This window comes from Hoplias malabaricus, chromosome 3, assembly GCF_029633855.1.
Source record: "Hoplias malabaricus isolate fHopMal1 chromosome 3, fHopMal1.hap1, whole genome shotgun sequence".
NCBI lineage: Eukaryota > Metazoa > Chordata > Actinopteri > Characiformes > Erythrinidae > Hoplias > Hoplias malabaricus.
The window spans coordinates 75,549,009-75,569,461 of record NC_089802.1 but is presented as its reverse complement, the minus strand read 5'-3'; the positions used below and the strand labels follow the sequence as shown (position 1 = coordinate 75,569,461).

General features: G+C 44.1%; 1 protein-coding gene across 3 annotated transcripts; it reads right to left on the bottom strand.

The window, feature by feature from the left end:
* Positions 1 to 375: 375 nt before the first annotated feature.
* Positions 376 to 20,256, bottom strand: LOC136690981 (meiosis regulator and mRNA stability factor 1). 3 transcript variants are annotated; one of them, XM_066663151.1, is made up of 26 exons: positions 20,144 to 20,256; positions 18,766 to 18,972; positions 17,734 to 18,501; positions 16,912 to 17,083; positions 15,479 to 15,693; positions 15,277 to 15,394; positions 14,795 to 14,967; positions 13,715 to 14,182; positions 12,580 to 12,731; positions 12,228 to 12,368; positions 11,938 to 12,124; positions 10,790 to 10,965; positions 10,375 to 10,455; positions 9,554 to 9,790; positions 8,347 to 8,466; positions 7,906 to 8,087; positions 7,068 to 7,288; positions 6,836 to 6,978; positions 6,553 to 6,686; positions 6,208 to 6,410; positions 5,729 to 5,956; positions 5,356 to 5,589; positions 4,821 to 5,045; positions 4,101 to 4,161; positions 3,693 to 3,791; positions 376 to 3,282 (listed from the first exon to the last, which is right to left on the bottom strand). In XM_066663151.1, exons 2-26 carry the CDS (start codon positions 18,916 to 18,918, stop codon positions 2,789 to 2,791), a joined length of 5,385 nt encoding a protein of 1,794 aa, XP_066519248.1. In that variant the 5' UTR covers positions 18,919 to 18,972; positions 20,144 to 20,256; the 3' UTR covers positions 376 to 2,788. The 3 variants fall into 3 exon arrangements, with proteins under 3 accessions (XP_066519248.1, XP_066519249.1, XP_066519250.1); XM_066663152.1 differs by having other exon boundaries at positions 18,766 to 19,003; positions 20,144 to 20,247; XM_066663153.1 differs by lacking the exon at positions 13,715 to 14,182.
* Positions 20,257 to 20,453: the final 197 nt, after the last annotated feature.

Here is a 20,453-nt window from a genome sequence, read left to right as displayed (position 1 = left end):
ACTCCTTAAAAGAGTGAGACTGCTACACAGATTTCATGATGGAACGAGACAGAGAGAGGAGTCTAGCCGAGGAAAGTTGAACAAAAACGACATGCAACTGAAGCTCACACAACAGTGAGATTCACGCTGATGTGGTAAACATTTGGCTGTGAATTAGACAGCAATTATACAACGACGCTGGACATCTCCGCACCATTGCATCTCATAGTAGTTTCCAAACGTAAATCATGAACGTGTTGGACTCCTACATTAACAGGGAAACATAAGATCTAACAGTCCTGGTTAGGTAAAGTGAGATGGACCTACTCTTAACTGCACAGTTTGTAGATACACATCAGGGGTTCATTCAAAACCACAAAATCAAAAACCACTGGAGCCATGTTGCAACCAAACGGAATCCATGACCATGCACAATAGTGAATTACAACAAAATACTCCACTTCCTTTTTTAAACCTCATTGAAACGTCATAAGTCTATGCAAATCTGCATAGGGAAACAAGGGTACAAAACAAAATCCTATATTCATGTTGGTCCTCCTTCAGGTTAGCTGTGACTGAGGCTCCAAGCAGCTCAGACTAACAAAAATAAAGTTTACCTTCAGGTTCCTTAAGGCCAGTGTGACTCAGCAAACGCTGCTGCCTCCATTAAATAAATATCCGGCCTTTGATAAGCTTCTTAAAAAACAGCTCTAAAAATTCAGACAGGATCCTTTAATCTTGCACCTATAAACATTCAGGATGAAAGTAAATCATTCGGGACAGGATGCGGCCACCCTGTGGTGGCGGGGTCAGGAAATAAGGAATGTTTTGAGCTGAAAACTGAAAGCGCAGTGGTTTAATTAGGCTGCGCTGGACTTCATTAAGCCTTTAGAACTAAAACACTTACAAATAAAAAGAGGCAGCCATTTTGGATGACTGGCAGATTTGAGCCCATCTGGACTTTTACCTTTTCAACACGAACTGCGTCCATTCCTAATCAATAAAGGAAGAGATTTCATCCTATGGGGAGACTGTCCCTTGCTTTGCTTTTGGAGTCCACTCTGCTACTTATCTAGACCCTAATGGCAGCTCATCAGACATTCAACCTAGGTTCTTGACTGGGAATAACCCAGCGTCAACACCATGCAGGATACGCCTCCGGTCTTCATATATTTCAGGGAACACACTAAACGAAAATGACCTCGTGTGGAAACTAATCTACAAACAATAACAGTGAGGGTGGGTGTAAAAGGGGAAGGATGCTCAAGCGTCGCTTTCCTCTTCTTCCATGGTGTCGAGGCAGATACAAGCCATTGTAAAAGCCAGACTCGGTCCACAGAGAATCAAAAGGGCCTTTGTGCGTCCCCCTGATACCATGATGTTTCGCCTTGAGCATTTCCCGACCCCGTGGCCACTCCAAGCACTTTAAAACCCAACGTCTATGAATCGCACATGCCGAACTCCCCTGTCAAGAAAAAGCGGTGACCATCCAACACACAAAAACGGATCAAGGTTAAAGAAAACAACCTTGGCATTTCCAGAGGAACAGCTAAGAAGAATACAAGCTCTTGTTAGCATGATCCAGCAGCAGAAACTCACGGAAACAACCAATTAAAAACAAACACAGCTTGCTATGCTAGTTCCTTTCAGACATCACACAGGAAATGATCTATGCACCATGTGCATATAAAATTTCGTACAAAAACATCCTACTTAAAGCATAAGCTGGAGACTCCCTCATTAAAACGTACAAGGAGCTGTTGCTCGGCTTTTTGGCAGGAACGAAGGCTTTCAGCACTTCCGTTTAAGCCGCCGTAGCCAGGCCTCAGGAGTTTGCATACACCGACCGGTCTTAGATTTTGGAGGGCATGCTTCAAACTCACCGAGGTGCTCCACAACACAAATCTCGACAATATCCTACACGCATGTATAGTCCAGCCACAAGGGGCTAAAAAAAAACCTAGGTCAAACCAACATCCCCTTATTGTCTGATAGCTGCCATTAAAGTGGAACTGCACCATTAACACAACGTCCATTCTTTTCAGTTTTTGTCAAAACTCAGGCGGGTACAGCTTTTGAAAACGAGCATAAAACAGGTCTAGATATTCAACTCTAATTCTAGAGTACAAAACTAAGTACAGATGCCCTACGAACACAAAGGAAGGCAACTCATTTCGGGTTAAATATCGTGGAGCTTCCCTTTTCAATAACTAAATATTACAATGCTGTAAAATCTACTCAGGTAGGAGATACAAAGATGACTACAAAAAGAACTCGGACATAATACAGTAAGTGCAGTCAGAGGACTTCAAAACACCACACTATTGCAAATTCATTTGGCAAAGAAAAATCATGATTTCCAAAGCAAGAGTGAACAAGATTTGATACTGGGAGCTGGAGCCTCAGTTACAGCCAACTCAGAGCGCAGACTTCTTTCTTTTTAACCCTAACAAAACAAAGAGAGGTTGTGATTTTGATGATAACTCAATAATGCAAGACTTCAGCTGTTAAGTGCTTTAGAAACAAAGAGCAAAACCAGGACATGAAAAAGGCTACTAATATATAAAAGTCGAACAGTCGAAGCAGAAGGAGAATGTGAGCGAGAGGCTAAGCACAGTGACTGTTACTCAGATCTAGTCCTGCAGGGCCAGAGCACTGCCAAGGTTCAGCATTTTCTTTGCCCAAAAAAACTGAATCAGTTCAGTTAGTTGCTTAAGGCCCTTTGTGACCTGTACTGGGTGTAATGTGAGCAAGGTAAACAAGGCCACACAGAGCTCTGACCTTCCAGGACCTGATATGAATAGATGCTTTAGACTGAGGGGGCTTGTGAGAAAGAGAAATTCGCCGCTAGTTTGACTTTGTTCCGTAACGGTCTCTTGCTGGGGCTGTCCGCGGCGGACGGTTTGAGGGTTGGAGCTTGCGAAGGCTTTGTCGCGATGGCATGTGATTCGATATCAGCTTTCTCTTGAACAGAGGTGGAGCTTTCAGCAACACTTAACTTAACAATAACGGATGTATCAGGAGCACCGTTCTCCAACTCAGAAAGGGTCTGACGCTCCGTGGTGTAGCTGCTGGGTGTCAGAGCCGGCTGGGGCTGGCGGTCGTGAACGGGCTGAGGCTGATCGGAGCCTCCTGAGAGCTGGAGGTGCGTGTGCTCCTCGAAGCGGATTAGGTCTTTGTGCTGCAGCAGGATGGGGTCTGGGTGGAGCTGAGGGGAGGGCAGGCAGGAGGGCACCGGCCCACACAGCAGGTCTACAGGAGAGGAGTTCAGACACAGCAGCTCCGCGTCACCTGTGCTGCCACCTGAGGGCGTAAGAGAACGTTCAACCCAGTGATTCCCTGTGTGAGAGCGAGGTGCTCAAAAATACTCTTATCTACAAAAGAGGTGCACTGCAGAATATTTGGTGACCACTGGTTTATGCAATTAACTTTGGTCTAAAAAAGAGGCATTCTCTGTTAATATTTATACACAAACAATACTCTCAGGCTGGTGCATTCTTCCTGAACAGTACATAAGGTGTTAAGAGCTACACGCCATGGCTGAACACAACCGCTCGGTCACCCAAACGTTTGCCTTTTTTTATTTGCAGGTTTGTACCCGTACAGGACGAAGGCTTCACACTCCTCCTCCCACGAGCTTGAAGACTGCCAGCGAATCATTCTGATGATGCAGTGCATTCCCATGTGTGTGGGTATGTTGTGTTTGTGTTTACCTGGGCTGTGTGTGCCGGAATCCTGAGTGCTGGCAGGGCTCTGGCTCTCTCTGACCTCCTCTGACTTGGGGCTCTCTGTATTAGCAGGGCTGCTACGAGCTAGAGAGCGAAACACAGATGATGATGGCATGAGACGAATTGAAAAACAATTACCTGAAGGATCCCAGTATAATACTGAACTTTAACGGTTCACCATGCTACCTTTTAGTAATTCTGGGCTTAACCCAATAACTTTTTCAGCTTGACTCAGCATTGTTTAGGCCGAGCCCGTTATTTGCTGATCCACAAATCTAGATACATAGCATACAGAATATATAGAGACACGCGATACGCAATGGGTAAAGAGCCACCTTTAAATAAGGGCAAAATACAAAGTCTTTCATACAGTCAGTATTAAGTGATATTTACCTTTCATATCATTTCTGAGGACTATGATCTTCTTGTGACCATGGCCTTTGATCCAGACCACCTAAAATAAATCAATAAATAAAAATACACTCAAACTCATTCCTGAGCACCAGAACAAGCCTTTTTAGATGTTTCTGAATTCTACACCATTTTAGACATGAATAGCCTTTACAAGACTATAATGGGGCGGCACAGTGGTGCAACAGGTAGGTGTCGCAGTCACACAGCTCCAGGGACCTGGAGGTTATGGGTTCGATTCCCGCTCCGGGTGACTGTCAGAGAGAACACACCACACTCCTCACAGTGTCTGCGTGGGTTTCCTCCGGGTGCTCCGGTTTTCTCCCACAGTCCAAAAAACACACAGTGTCTGTAGGTGTGTGTGTGTAGGACTGGCGCCCCCTCCAGGGTGTATTCCCGCCTTGTACCCAATGATTCCAGGTAGGCTCTGGACCCACCACGACCCTGAACTGGATAAGGGTTACAGATAATGAATGAATGAAAGACTCTAAGACTCTTAAAAAAAATAAATAAATAAATAAAAAAATCTGTATTTAAATAAATAACGTCTATTAGAGTCAAACAGAAACAACACAGACACAGGTCTAGCAGGTGTGTTCCTCGAACCGAATCCTATAATTACAATTTTTTGGTCTTGTTGCCCTCCCTTCTTGGAATTTTCTCAGAACGGTCCCCACTGAACTGAACGAGTTCTGAACTGACCTGTGGAATGGCAGCCAAGAGCTCATCCAGAGTGTTGTATCCGTAGTCACGAGGCTGGAATTCACATCCTGTGTACTTGCCAAAGGCGCTCCAGAACTCCGTCAGGAAAATCTGGTTGTAGTGATAGGTGTGGAGAAGTGCTCTGACCTTTCGGGCAAACTGGTACAGCTGGGTTAGTCTCACACGTTCTTCGGTTTCATCACCATCTCCTTCATCCTCAAACAGCTGTTGGGGAAAAAATAAAAAAATAAAACACAGAAAGAAAAGCTTTTTTTGATCTGGATCCTAGATTCCTACCGATTTCAATGGAAACAGATTTAAAAAAAAAAAAAAAAAAAAACCACAACCTGTTTTTCTACAAAAACAGAACCATAACTTAGTGTCTGCCCTAAACATTTTCCCAAAGTCATTCACTTTACTTAACATTTGAGCACAATTTATTTGCCTATGAGCGGTTCAAGAAAATCAACCCATCAACTCCTTTTCTATGTACACTGTGAATCAAATTATTAGACATACACACACAGTCACACACCTCCACCAGGTAAGGCAGGCTCTTGAGTAGCTCGCTAAGCGAGACGAAGCCGTATTCACAGGGATTGAGTGGCGTATCATACAGCGACTCGTACTGTGTGCGCAGTGCATCTACTCCCAGCCAGTTTTGGTCATCTGGTAGGGACATCATCACAGCCAGGAGCTGAGAGGTCAGTGCCCGCAAAGACTTCCTGTTGATGAGATGTACTGCCTTCTCTTCAGCTCCATCTACTACCTGAGAGAACAGAATCAGAGAGAGAGGGGGGCTACAGCTCATTTCATCATGTTGGAGTCAACTACATGTTGCTACTAATTAATGGAAATCACAAAACAAACGTCTATTAGTGACACCATTAAACCTCACTTTTGTTTACCTTGACAACATGGCAGAGCTTAGACAGAAGAGCTGGCAGCGTGTTGGCATCAAAATCCTGCAGGCGAAGGCCATAGCCGAAGGTCTTGCTGTACTCTGCCAACAGTTGACTGATAGGAAGAGTGCAGTCTCTCTGTGCGCGCAGCAGCTTCACCAGCTGAGCCGCCAGAGCCTTCACCCGCTCCACCTCAGTCAGAGCCAGGAACTTCTCTTCCCCACACTCTAGAACCTGGACACGCAGGGAAAGAGTCAGGAAAGGTTACATCAACAACAATTTTATCATTTCTATAAACAAGAGACACACAAAAACACACGAGGAAAAACCTTAAGCCCTCTGCCTCTAAATAAACAAACAAAATTTGTCCAGTTCCATTCTGAAATGTCGATGTGTACTTATTGATTAATAAAATAAATTAACCAAAGTTTAAGTAAATAAACACATTTAAATGAGAACTCCAACCAAAACAAACATGCTCCAACCTGGAGAACATCAGGAATGGCCTCAAACAGCTCCACGAGCTTGGAAAAGCCGTAGTAGGTGAGCTTGCACTGGCGGCCGAAGTGATGGTGGTACGTGGGGATGAACTTGCTGAAGGGCATGCGGAAATGAGGCTGGTGTCGCAGCAGATCCACCACCTCCTTCCCAAACTGCTTAGTGCGCTCCACCTCTTCTGCTGTCCTCTCTGAGTGACAAAGAAAACAAAGCAATCACGATGTCGGTAGATTTTCATGGTGCTGTTCCTTCAGGCGTTTAATAACTACGACCCACAGTGGATCAAAACAGAAGAGACAAAGCAACTACGGCGTGGGTGAACGACACCTCACCTCTCTTGGGCACAGATATGATTGTGTCCGAGTCCTGATGTGCGATGGTGATTGTGGTGTCTGGAATCTCTGACAGCAGATCCATCAGGTCACACATCCCATAATCAACCACTCGCCAGTTTCTGGAGAAGCACCTGTCACAAGGAACACAGACCAAACGTTATATTTACAAACTGCACAGGGTTATGGGTAATTTAGAACACAAAATCTATTCGATATGACTTTTCACTGTGATTTTCTACAGAGAATTACATTTAGAGTGTATAACTGAGATGATACTGACCAGTGGTACGCTTGCATAAAATCCCTGATGACAACCTGCTTGCTGGCTTGAAACTTCAGTAGCTTGAGGAGATCCTGAGTAAAGCGCTTCACCTGTGCCCTGTGTGTGAGGGTCAGCAGCCGCTTTGAGCCCAGGCCTAGGATCTGTATTTAAAGACATTGGTTTGATATTAACCTTGGAGTAATAAAAATTCAAGGGGGAGGGGCGGGGAAAGAAAGTCCACAACACCCACCTGTAGCACATGGGGTACTGCTTCCAGCAACTCCAGCAGTTTGGAGTAGCCATAATCAGAGACACGGCACTGCTTCGCAAAGTGGTGGTGGTAGGCGGGGATGAATTTTGTAATGGGCATCAGGCAGGAAGGCTGGCTCTTCATCAGGTCAACAATCTCCCGGCTAAACTGGATCAGCTGGGGGTTACCTACTGGACTCTTCGAGCGCTGCAACCATGGGTCTGCAGAGCACACACACAATTTAAATACATACATAAACAAACAAATACTGAGCGCCAAAAGCTGAGCTGAGCTGAGCGAGAGCGAGAGAGAGAGTTTACAAAACCCCAGCGCAATTAGCAAACTAATGCCCTGGGTGCTCTATTTAAATTATACTACCACAAGTCAAGCTTTCTGCTCAAGGTTAAAGTGAACCAGGAGGGCGTGGGTCTTTTGTAATTTAAATAAATAAATATAAACAAGTATTTCTGCTAATAAAACCTTTCCCGTTCCTTGCGTTTGCCTTTTAGAAACAGCATGTTGTCCACCCACACTAGCCTCAGCCATACCATCTGCTCTGGGAGAAAAAAAAAACTCCACCAAGTACATACACAGTGTTTCAGACAAAAGAAAAAGAGAATATATATCTGTCTAATCAGCTCTGACAGGGAGAGGCAGGCTATTTCTCCTAAGAGCTCAGTGCCACCCGTGGCTGAACAGATGTCATAACATGACATGAATTTATAACAGTAAAATAAAAGTGTAGAAGTTCTCCAAAAGGGCACAGAGACGTTAGATAATGCCATGACAGCTGCAGAACGCAAACTTTAGATGGACGCACGCACGTACATCCACCCACCTGCATTGGGTGGTGGGGGTTTGTTGTGAATCCATTTGATGACTTTGAATCCGTTCTGTGCGGTTACTATGGTGATGCCAGGTATGCATGTGATGAGATGCTCCAGGGGAACGCTTCCCTCCAACTTCCCCTCCTCAGCCACAGTCAGAGGACTGAACTCTGCTGCATAGCACTCTGGGAAACTGAGATAGTAGGCAAGTATAGAAGCAAACATTAACAGACATAACGTTTTTTTTTTTTGTTTTGTTAAGTGAAATGGTGCAGTGTAGAGAACCCGAGGGGTTTTGGAAGATTGTAATCACCACCACTGAACAATTCTGGTTCTAGGCTTTCAATTCAGACCACTCTGAATGGATTTGTACATTAATACACAAATCCACCACAACGGTCCTTAATAAGGCAACGCTCCATCTGAAGCCTGAGTGTGTGTGTGTGTGTTACCTGAGCAAGGGGACAGTTCCTTCATGAGACTGTAGCAAACTGTGCACGTGAGCAGACAGGGCCTTCAGAGACACCACCACAAACGGGATCTTATATGTATCAGGGTCATAGTCCGCCTCACTAGAATTAAACAGAGACATAAAAAGATGTTGAAAACAACTGCACAAAAGCGAGACTTCAGGAGAGCTCACTGCATACTGTAGTCTTCTGTGACATCAGTATCGTAAAAGCTCATTGTCTTTATTGCAATGATTATTTTTTTAAATGCATACATTATAAAATGTTCTTGAGTCTATACTTTAGACATAATTTCTGTTGGATATCTACACATTTTCTGCTAGAATTTCAAAGTATAATAAAAAGACATGAGTGGAATTTCCTCCATGTTGTCAGTTAAGGACATACTTTATTATTCATTCACCTTCACAGGGCAACACACTCACACATTCACTCATACAGACACTTCTGAGTCTACAATCCACCTACAGACGTGTTTTTTGGACTGTGGGACGAAACCGGAGCACCCAGAGGAAACCCATGCAGACACAGGGAGAACACACCACACTCCTCACAGACAGTCACCCAGAGGAAACCCACGCAGACACAGGGAGAACACACCACACTCCTCACAGACAGTCACCCGGAGGAAACCCATGCAGACACAGGGAGAACACACCACACTCCTCACAGACAGTCACCCAGAGGAAACCCACGCAGACACAGGGAGAACACACCACACTCCTCACAGACAGTCACCCGGAGGAAACCCACGCAGACACAGGGAGAACACACCACACTCCTCACAGACAGTCACCCAGAGGAAACCCACGCAGACACAGGGAGAACACACCACACTCCTCACAGACAGTCACCCGGAGGAAACCCATGCAGACACAGGGAGAACACACCACACTCCTCACAGACAGTCACCCAGAGGAAACCCACGCAGACACAGGGAGAACACACCACACTCCTCACAGACAGTCACCCGGAGGAAACCCACGCAGACACAGGGAGAACACACCACACTCCTCACAGACAGTCACCCGGAGGAAACCCACGCAGACACAGGGAGAACACACCACACTCCTCACAGACAGTCACCCAGAGGAAACCCACGCAGACACAGAGAGAACACACCACACTCCTCACAGACAGTTTACATGCTCACTACATGCTCACAGACTCAGGTGTCACTGATTTTTACCTGAAGTTTTGCTGAGTGTAGTGGCGTTTGCACACAGGCTCATGATACTCTAGCTCCTCAAACACCACCGGGCTACCGCTGGTGGAGGAACCATCGTGGGACTGGGAGGAGCTCAAGGGACTGTTTCTGTTGATGCCGCTTGAGAGAAGGCACACCAAGCGGCTTCCGCCCTGCTCGCGCACGGCCACCACCTCTGGCAAGCGATACAACTCACTAACCACCAGTTTACGGCCAAACCTACGAAAAAGGAGAGAGGCGTTAACACAGAGACCAGAAATATATGATTACCTTTTAGATCAATTATAATCAACAAACACACCAACCAAGGACCTGCAGACAAGCTCCAGAAAACGCACTGTGTTAGTTTTTGTGGGGGTGCTCTAACCTCGTGTACACACAGCCACGGGGAAACTCAGACGACACTCAGCTCGCCTTAAACACTGGGTTATACTTCCAAAAGCATGTTTGTGATTTAAAACTGAGGAAGATCGCATTAAACAAGTCACAGAACGTACTTCGGATCTTTGAAGGATCTCTTATTATCATCAAGAGTTTTCTACAGTGAATTGATTAATCACGGTTCACGGGACATAGCAGAAACTGAATGAAATGTGGGGGTGAGGGGGGGGGCACGTTGTAAAGGTGGCTGCCCTTCATGGTCAAGGCGGCCGCCCTAACTGTAAAGCACTGCGGGAAACCCCACACATCACCTGATGACCTCAGATGCTAGAATACACAATGTAGACACCAAAAATGACCATCTTCATACTCAAATAAAAAACCTCTAAATACGTGTGTATATAAGCAACAAAGACGCTCACTTTCTCTCATATATTTCTGTGAATTTGAAGAGTGGAAGACAGTTGGCTGGAGAATCCTGCAGAATACTGATGATCTCTGAGCTGCAGGGAAGAGAAACAGAGAGAAAGATATTAGTGCCTCCCAGCGACATTGAACACACCAGTGAAAGAAGGCAGTAGGTACGCATTTTCTTTTTTAATTCACAACGACGAGTATTGTGGCCCTGTACAAGTATGAGACTCATGAGAAGAACCTGTTATTTAAACTCCTAGTATTATAGCATTAATTTGACCACATCCTTTCAATCCTTTTTAATCCTAACACTCACAAAAGCTCATCTGGTATGACAGACAATTCAAAGCACACAAGAAATCAAGTGAATTTTATGAAAAAAGGTTTTAATAAACACTGAAAGCCGTAACTCTTTGCCAGTACCTGAGGCAGGCAAGAGACTTATTTGCGCCAGTGATGAGGGAGACGTGAATGCGCTTGTTGCCGATCTTATAGCGGTGAAGGATACTGACAGCTCCTATAGCCTGCTGCAGAGAGCTCATCTGCACTTTAGCCTTTAGCTGATAGTCTGTGTGAGGACTGAGCTCAACACTCTTCACCTGAAAAAGCAACAAACATAACAGAGATTATACAAATAAAAGGATATCAGCTTTAAATCACCACAACATCTAAAGGCATAGTACAATTCTTGTCTGACAGGTAAACCCTAACTTGTTATATACATATTGTAGATTACAAGAAAGAAAGAAAGAGAAAGAAAAAGGAGAGATAGAAAGGAGAAAGAAAGCAGAAAGAAAGAGAGATAGAAAGGAGAAAGAAAGGAGAAAGAAAGAGAGAAAAAAGAGAAAGAAAGAGAGAAAAAAAGAGAGAAAGAAAGAGAGAAAAAAAAGAGAAAGAAAGAGAGAAAAAAAAAGAGAAAGAAAGAGAGAAAAAAAAAAGAGAAAGAAAGAAAGAAAAGAGAAAAAAGAAAGAAAGAAAAGAGAAAAAAGAAAGAAAGAAAAGAGAAAAAAAGAAAGAAAGAAAAGAGAAAAAAAGAAAGAAAGAAAAGAGAAAAAAGAAAGAAAGAAAAGAGAAAAAAAGAAAGAAAAGAGAAAAAAAGAAAGAAAGAAAAGAGAAAAAAGAAAGAAAGAAAAGAGAAAAAAGAAAGAAAGAAAAGAGAAAAAAGAAAGAAAGAAAAGAGAAAAAAGAAAGAAAGAAAAGAGAAAGAAAGAAAGAAAAGAGAAAAAAGAAAGAAAAGAGAAAAAAAGAAAGAAGAGAAAAAAAGAAAGAAAGAAAAGAGAAAAAAAGAAAGAAAGAAAAGAGAAAAAAAGAAAGAAAGAAAAGAGAAAAAAAGAGAAAAAAGAGAGAAAAAAAGAGAAAGAAAGGAGAAAGAAAGAGAAAAAAAGAGAAAGAAAGAAAGAAAGAAAGAGAAAGGAGAAAGAAAGGAGAAAGAAAGAGGAAAAAAGAGAAAGAAAGAGGAAAAAAGAGAAAGAAAGAGAAAGAAAGAGAAAGAAAGAAAGTTTCTATCTATCTATCGATTACACTCTAACTACAGAACAACTTCTAAGAGCAGTGATTTTTTTCCTCCTCACCCTCCCGTGTTTGGCAAAAGTGTCCAGTAAGATCTGCTGCAGGTCTTTGCGGGACATCCTGTAGTCCAGGTTAGCCACCTGGATGTCTGCTCCGTCCGAAAATGGCTCAGCATGAGCATCGGGACAGGGGCTACGAGAAGGTACACTCAGCGGAGACGAGCGGTTGGACAGACACGGAGATGCACTTCTGAGAGACAGAAAGAGGGTGAGAAAAGGCATTAATAATCAAAACCCAAAAAAGCACAACTGTTAAACGAATGTAGAACAGCATGAAAATTAGAGACACTCACCTGGAGGAGGAGGAACCCTGTGAGAACATGAGGGGGCTGAAGGAAGTGTGCAGGTTGAGTTTACTGAAGGCTGATGGAGTGCTCACCTGGAACGGCTCCATGGGAGAATCTGTAACACTGCGCAGACTACACGAGTCTCTCCTTACAAATAAAGAGAGAGACACACACACACACACACCCTTTTTAGAACACCCTCAGCCCAACGAATGCATCACTGTTGTTATATTTCCTTTGCCATATGAAGGAAGCTTTCATAGTGAATGCACCAATGGAAACATTTCTTCCCCTGAGATCAGAAATTCAGAGCTGTTTGATACGCATTGCGCTGATGAAAGGCATTGTGGAGCAGTACCTGCGACCTCGATGCAGGAGTTCATTGGGAAAGCCAGGCTTGGCAGGCTGTAGTTGAGAGGTCAGGCTGTTGTTTAGAGGAGATGCAGAAGCAGCACGGCTTTTCTCCAGAATAAATCCCGTCCTGGGCCTAGACTCCACACCGCTTGTGTCCTGGTTTGAATAAGTAAAGTAGTAAGGGAGGTCATTCAATTCTTAAACTGAAAAAAAAGGACTATACAGAAGTAATTAGCCTTGATTTTACTGCTGTCGCCAGAAAAACCAATCTCCAAAATCTCTTTTTTGTTTTGAACGACGACAAATGAGAAACTCGTTTTTCAAAAGCTAATTTAATAAATAAATAAATAATAATAATGCATCCAAATCATAAAGATACACAGCTTAAAAAGAGATTGATTTTCCTAAGAGTAAAATCAGGCGGCACTCAGCTACTGAGGGAAAACCACTAAGACAAATAGTGAAAGGAAAGAGAAAAATAAAACAAATGAATTTAAGAAAGAGGGTTAGTTCAAATGAGCTTTGAAAATAAGCAACATGACTGATGAACTCTTCCAGCCCACAACACACTGTCAATGATGAGGTTAGAGCAACAAGCCAGCATCAGGGAGAGAAACATCCTATGGGACCTGCAGGGATGCAGACAAGGTTTAGGAGCAAGCAGGGTCACACTCTCGACACACCATCCCAGCGTTCTCAAACAAATACAAAATGGCAGATGGCTTCATATTAGCCAGAATTAACTAATCTCAATTTAGAAGACAGGGGTGTAAATATATAGCAGTGCGTAAGGATGTGCTGCTTCAAATCTGCAATTTTCCAGCCAAAATGCTGTAATATTTTGGTGTATATTCCACTACTGTATAAAAGGGTTGTGTCACGTGTATTCACTGTGCTTACAAACCACTCTGCTCGCGGGCAGCTGAAATGCCCTTATCACTATAGTAACCCTTACATATTCTTATGTATACGCAAGTCATTTACACCCCAGGTGGTACACCCACAATTCTAGACTGCTGTTTGTTGCATTTGTAGGAGAGCATTAGACTGGTGCGCAGAGATTTATGAAGCAGGCAGGCAGCAGAATGTCAGGTCTGGAGGGTCGGGGAGGCGGCGAGGCAGACAATTACGCTGCTGACCTGGGAAAGAAGCTTCATCACTGGGCTGCAGGAAGACGCATGCCCCCCTTTCCTCGGGCTGTAGGGTCTTTCTGGAACGTTTACGCCAGCATCTCTGCCGCTCTGGCAGGACCGCGACGCCCGTCTGGGGCGGCGTGGCGACCGTGGCTTCTCCACGGGGAGGAACAGCCCCGCAGAGGAGGAGGAGGAAGCGGGGAGTCGACCCTGCTCCTCTTCCTCCTCCTGCTGCGGCGGCACATCGGGGGAAAAAGAGACAGTGATCCGGTTTCCCAGGACGTCTTCGTTCTCCATGCGCTTTGCAGCGCGCTCTGCCGCCTCAGCGCTGGCAAATCGCAGCACGGCAGTGCCACCGGACACGCCCAGAACCTTCCCGCCACAGTTATTGGACAGGCGCTGAAGCCTGCTACTGACAGCCTTGGCATCACGGTGCGTGGGGAGGTTGTGCACAAAGAGGAGGTTGAAACAGGGCTGGGGGAAGCAAAGAAAAGGGACCAACTCTAGGTTTTCTGGGACTGCTCTACTCTGGAAGGTACTGGTTTTGAGAAGTGTGTTTGTTTAAATATTGGGGAACAGGGCTCAAACATGACCAAGTTGTGTAAAGATCTTTGCATGTATCAACTACAGCCTACGGCAGTGGGCAAGGCAAGCTCTTTCTGGTTTTGAGAAGTGCAACCCACTTTCATATTGTTTCTATAATTTGGAAAAAAGGGAAGTGGTGCACAAATGATTACATGCATTATCAGCAGCCTACAGCGCTCATGTCTGTAGATAGAGTCTAGGTTGTTGCTGTTGCACTGCTGTTCTTCAGAAACAGTGCAGTGCAGTCTAGATGTTACCAAGGTCAGAGGGAGGCAGAGTTCCATAATTAAATCAAGCCTATTATCATTCTGGTAAACATCATACGTAAATCAACCCCCTGAATAAATGATATTCCTTACTGACTCCATTTACAGAGGCTTTAAATTAACTGTGCATCATTCACTCACTCCATGAATGACCAAGAACAGAAACTGGTTTTAAGTGGACTAAAGAACCCGACCCCATTTCTGAGACGCTGAGGTGGGGAGCAGAGACACGTACCTGTGATTTGATAAGCATCCTGGGAGGCAGCTCTGACACAAAGTCCTCAAACGGGACGTGCACATGTGCATGCTGCAGTAGAGCTGGCGAGGCCTGACTTTTATGCACCAGGACGACCTGGAATCTATGACGATGACGCAGGTCACTCAACTCGCTGGCAAAATTCACATCAGCTGCAAAGAGAAGATCTCTTTAAACAGAACGTTTCACCACTTTTTGGAAGGAGACAAATAGGACAAAGTCATAGTTTTAGTTCAGTGACAGTGAAGGAACTCAAACGTCCTTGAAGGAACGTTCTAGGGAAGTTTACCATCTAATCATCTCATCCATTTCTTGAATTGTCATTACTTCCACAAATAAATTAAGCAGGAATTGCACTCATTTTTTAAAAATACCATTTTAACGTACCTCCATTAAACAAGTTAAAAAAATAACTCCACTTGCTTCAAAAATACCACACTGAAAAGGTGGCAAATACTCACAAGAAACCACGATGACTGTAGCAGGGGCTGTGTGTGTTTCAGCAAAGCGCCGCAGACTCTGCCGCAGTTTGTCATCAGCAGCATTTTTGGCAGTGGCATTTATATGAGCTACTGTCACCTGTTTGAAAAGATTTCCACTTTAAAAATACACACAGATAAAAATTGTAAACGGCTGGCAGTAGTGGTGTGAATGTCTGCGTACCTGGCAGTTGTTGAGCTCCTGAATGACAGCTTTGTTCTCTTTGCTGATATCACACACGCAGATGAACTCAGCTTCGCGATGGCCCTGGAAGAAGCGCTCCCTGAGCCTCTGCACCACTGTGGCAGCAGAACGCCCGCTGGGTACGGCACAGTTCTCAATGTCCCAAAACACACCCACTGGGGGTAGAGACTCTTGCCCTCCGCTCTCAGTGGACCCTGACAGAAATTAATATATATTCATTGGTGTATTATTAAGCTTTAGTGTCCAAACACAAAGTTTCAATATAGAAGTTGAATATTGGTTAAAATATAGGGCTACGTGAAATAAAAGGGCTGTATAATGAAATTGCAATTTGAAAGAAGTTTTCAATTATATCTCACATTATTTAAAGGCTAAGCACCACTTAATGGACCTCCATGAATATTCCACATTATTGTAGTTACTGACAGATATAAGTATGAATTAAAATGAAAATAGCAGCTTAATTTGCTTTAAAACTGACAATTTTATTAAATTGACGGAAAAACCCGAGCTCGCTACGGAAATTCTCGAACGCGACCGTGACGTCACTGGTGGACAACAGCTGAACAACACCGTGGTAAAACACCGTTATGACCGACTGTTATGACAGTATCTAGCTAAAGTTTAGCGAGTCAAGCTAACGTTAACTAACACCAACTAAAACAGGCGAAGTGAGTGTCCTTACCCTGTTTACCTCCATGTTACAGAGGCTCTTGAACACCTTTCGTTGGTGTCCTTACATGCCCATATTGTTGGAAAAGCGCCAGTGAAATGAGCTACAGATAACGGAGTGAGCGGATGGTCCTTTCCAAAGTGCCCGTTTAAAGTGGACAGATTTAGTCCATTTTCTGGATATTTTGGGATCTTTGGGCCATTTGTTCACAGATGTCCCACTGTACATTGAATGATTGCAGCCAAAAACAACACACCTTTTCCTCATTTTGCATTAAATTAAGTGCAGCTTCTAGAGTTGTTGTCCACCATCTACGTCACAGGCAAGACGCCTATTAGAGTTTCCCAAACACCGTTGGGGGGGGGGGGGGGACCAACGGTCTTTTAAACCTTATTCCTTCAATTAGTAAGAAATAACATGTTTTCTGACTCTCAATAAACACAAGTTAGGAACTCAAATTCCACTGTATTTATTTGTTTGACACTTTCATAGAGCTGCTCCTTAGCCTTTAATAATAAAAAAATGGATGTTCTGAACCTCAAAATAACAAAAATTCAAATGGTTAATATATAGAAATAATTTCATGTCAGGGTCATCCATTACAAACACCTTTATTAAACCTGAATTAGCTGTCGATGTCATTCAGGAGCAATCTGTACTGGACTAGTGACCTTCAGGAATAGCTGGGCATCACTACCCTTCACAAAAACCAGGCAATGAACCACAAGTGTCTACTGACCGTATTTTTGATTGATTTTGCCCAGGCTAGAAGTGTGCAGAAGAATTCCATCAGTAGCAGCTCCGGGAACTCCGCAGCCATTACACACAGGCACAGGAGCAGACTGGGTCTGTGGAGGGGGAATGTTCGGCCAAATATTTGCAGCGTCAGAGGTGGCCAATCCTTGGACAGGCTTTAAAAAAAATAAATAAATAATCAGCTTCAGCTTTTGCAGATTTTCCCATTAACATTATGTTTAAGATGTACACAATGATCCAGGCAAAATCCTTATAACTTGGATTGTTACTTATTGTGATCATGTTCAATTGATGAATGGTCAAACAGCAGACTCACGGGCCCAGGTTTTTAACATATCCGACAATAATTAATAAATAAATGAATTAATTAAAATAAATAAATAATTATTCCAGCTCTCCACAGACCTCAGTTAATTTATCAAGCACTTTAACATACTCAATATGTTTGTTATTTGTTAATAACTAATAGAAACACGTAAACTGGCTGAGTATCCTCACTGTTGAGACAACCGTGTCACTGCAGCATTGAAAAGGTTTGGCCACATTAACCTGTGGTAATACATAATCAGTGGTGGCCCTGGCCATTAAAACAGTGTCAAAGGGGGTAATAAATAACACAGAGCAAACTGTGGGGCTACAATCTGTAATTGTAGAGCCTCAAAGTGCACATATATGGTCAGTGGAGCTGGAAAAACAGAGGATGAGTGAAAAAAAACAAGGTGATTTTCATGCTATGGATGATGTGTATCTCCAAACTGTGCTGGGCTTGGGTTTCTCCAGAACAGGAAAAGACTGCATCACAAACCTTACTCAAACACTGGTGGCAGTAGTGTGCTCCCTTCAGACAGACCGCGGTGTGCTCAACATTGAGATGTAAAGGTTTAGAGCAGACGTGAGTAGTGGAGGGTGTATCACCATGTTCCCCACTGTAGTGACAGCACCCGGACGAGGGCAGGCAGGGCCCAGGCACGTGGCTGGACTGCATACAGCCCAGAGAGAGAGAAGAGCAGGGATGGATATGCCTGAAGCCCGCGCAGCAGGAGAGGTGGGAGCGGGCCGCCATGGGCTGAGACGTGGCTACCGTTGGCATCTGAAAGCCGAAGCTCTGAGGGGTCTGTAGCTGAAGGGAGGGCTGGTGCTCAGCAGAGGAACGGGTGACTGCAGTGAGGTTGCTGCCCTGTGTGTGAGAAAAGTGAAGTGCAGGAAGGCCACCACCAGTGTTAGCATTTGTGCTGCTGCTGATGCTACATCCACCACCAATGTCACCAAAACCATGGACTCTGGCTTCCAGTGAAGCAGGGCTCTGCTGGAGGTGGAGGCTGCACTCACAGCGGGAACATAAGCTTACTTTAGGGCTACCAGGCTGAGGCAATGGTTGAGGCAGAGCTGAAGGCAGGGCCAGAGGTCGGGGCTGCCCCTGTGTGAGCTGGGGGTCTGGAGGTGGTGGGAGATGGCAGGGTGGAGGCGCTGGGAGTGGAACCAGAGGAAGAGGCTGCTGCGAGGCATTGTGGAGCGGAGGGGGAGGAACATCTTTCAGCTCCAACACTGGCTTACGGACTTCCATGTAACTGTTCTGAACCCAAAACAAAGACATTTTCAATGAACTCAGGGCTATTCTCTTGCTTTGCATTTCTAAAATAACATATCATTAACACAACAAATGCTGGAGATAGCAGAAGACAGTGGACTGTACAGGTGTCCCTATTCACACGTAAACAAATGCTAAACAGCTGATAAGAACACGATAAGAGTGTGTGCCAAAGGTCGTTTAAGTGCCAACGTTAAGTATGAAGTGCAACTTATCAATTTAAACGAGTCTTAGGAAGCTTTTTGTCACCTGGGACTGAGAAGCTGGGGGAGTTTGCTTGAGGGAAGAGAAGCAGTCGGCAAGTTTCCAAACCCTGGACGTTGCTTCTTTGTCTAAGCGACCGAGCCATGGAAAGGACCCCGAGTTACAAATGGACCTTTCCTTTCCCAATCCTTCCATCATACCACCTTCCAAAACATCTCATCATTCTCTCGCCAGTCTTCTCTCTCATGTTCCCTTCAGCGGAAAGAGACTTTGGGTTAACACTCTAGAGACAATTGACAAAGAGAGAAATTACATTTTTGAGGAACCCAGAACTAGAATTGTAGCGTTGGTGGTGATAGAAACCACACTTCAAGAGTTCAGCCCCCATCTGAAATCTCCTTATGACTCATGACAGACAGTGTCCGATGTCTGACACATTGTTTTGGGACAACATGTCATCCTAAAACATTATTAAAAACCTATGTAGCAGGGCTATACACACAGAGAGCACAGGAAAGAGAAACAATGCTCAACAAGGACTTTTTACCATTATACATTTATTTAAAAACCCTCAAGGTTCAGGAGTAATTCACTGGTGGTTTTGGACTGTTATAAATTGTTATATATAAAGGGGTCAGACACCTGCACTTCTCAAACAGATGCTTTACATGTAATTCTTATTACAGCCACAAGCGTACAAAACGTAAACAACATCTAGGGGCTATTTAGTAAGGCACTAGCCCAGCAGCTAATAACAATGTCCCAATAAACGTAGTGATTCTATACGCTTCTAGCTCCTGATAACATTCCTATAAAAGTAGTAAGTCAGTACGCTTCTCCAGAACAAATCCATTTATATTTCACTGCTCTGAATGACTTTCCATCTTTTGAAAAACAGGTGAACTTCCCCTTTGAGAATAATTAGGGGAAACTGTTAAAAGGTTAAAAATGGGTTGATAAAAACGAAAAATATAACGTTTTTGACGTTCAAGGCTCTGTTTTGACTGACCCTGAGAACGAGCTAAATATTAGCACCTAGGCCCCACTGTTTGTAAACACTGCGTATATTTTTCCATAAAAAAAGGGAAATAAAGAGACTAATTCAGTTTATGAAACCGAGTTCAGGAAAATGAAGAAACTAGCAGCAAATGCGTAATTATAAACGAGACTGAAGCTAGCCGCTTTTTCACCGAATTCTTCATACCACCTTAAAACGTGCAAGTTATACGCAACCGTCGGTCCATTTAAGGTGGAACGAAGAGTTCGAATAAAGGAACCGACCTCAATCTCACTTATAAAGACATGTAGCTGTCACACTATTTAAGGTTTAACAGAGCACCGGACGTCTGCACGTTTAATGTGGAACAGATAATTTAAATAAAGCCTATTTTAAAAGCTATTTGTAGCGTCTAAATGAACGTACCTTCTACCTGGCGCCCATTCTCTTTCTCTTCTCCCGCTCACTCCCTGTCTCTTTTACCTCCTTCCTTCCCTCCCTCCTTTCCGTCCCGTCTTTTTTCCCTCGCACCACCTATCTTCTCGTGTCCTTGGTAACCAATGAGGACGTCAACGTCGCCACAGCTGTCGCAAATGATCGTATGAAAGTAACGCTGTTGAACAGGGCCCTGTCCCAGTTCTTACCCCAAAGCCCTAAGGTCCTCTTTGAAGGGCACACTTTTGGGACGCTGAAGCACTAAATGTGCAGCCACTCCCCTCAGTTATAATGCAAACTA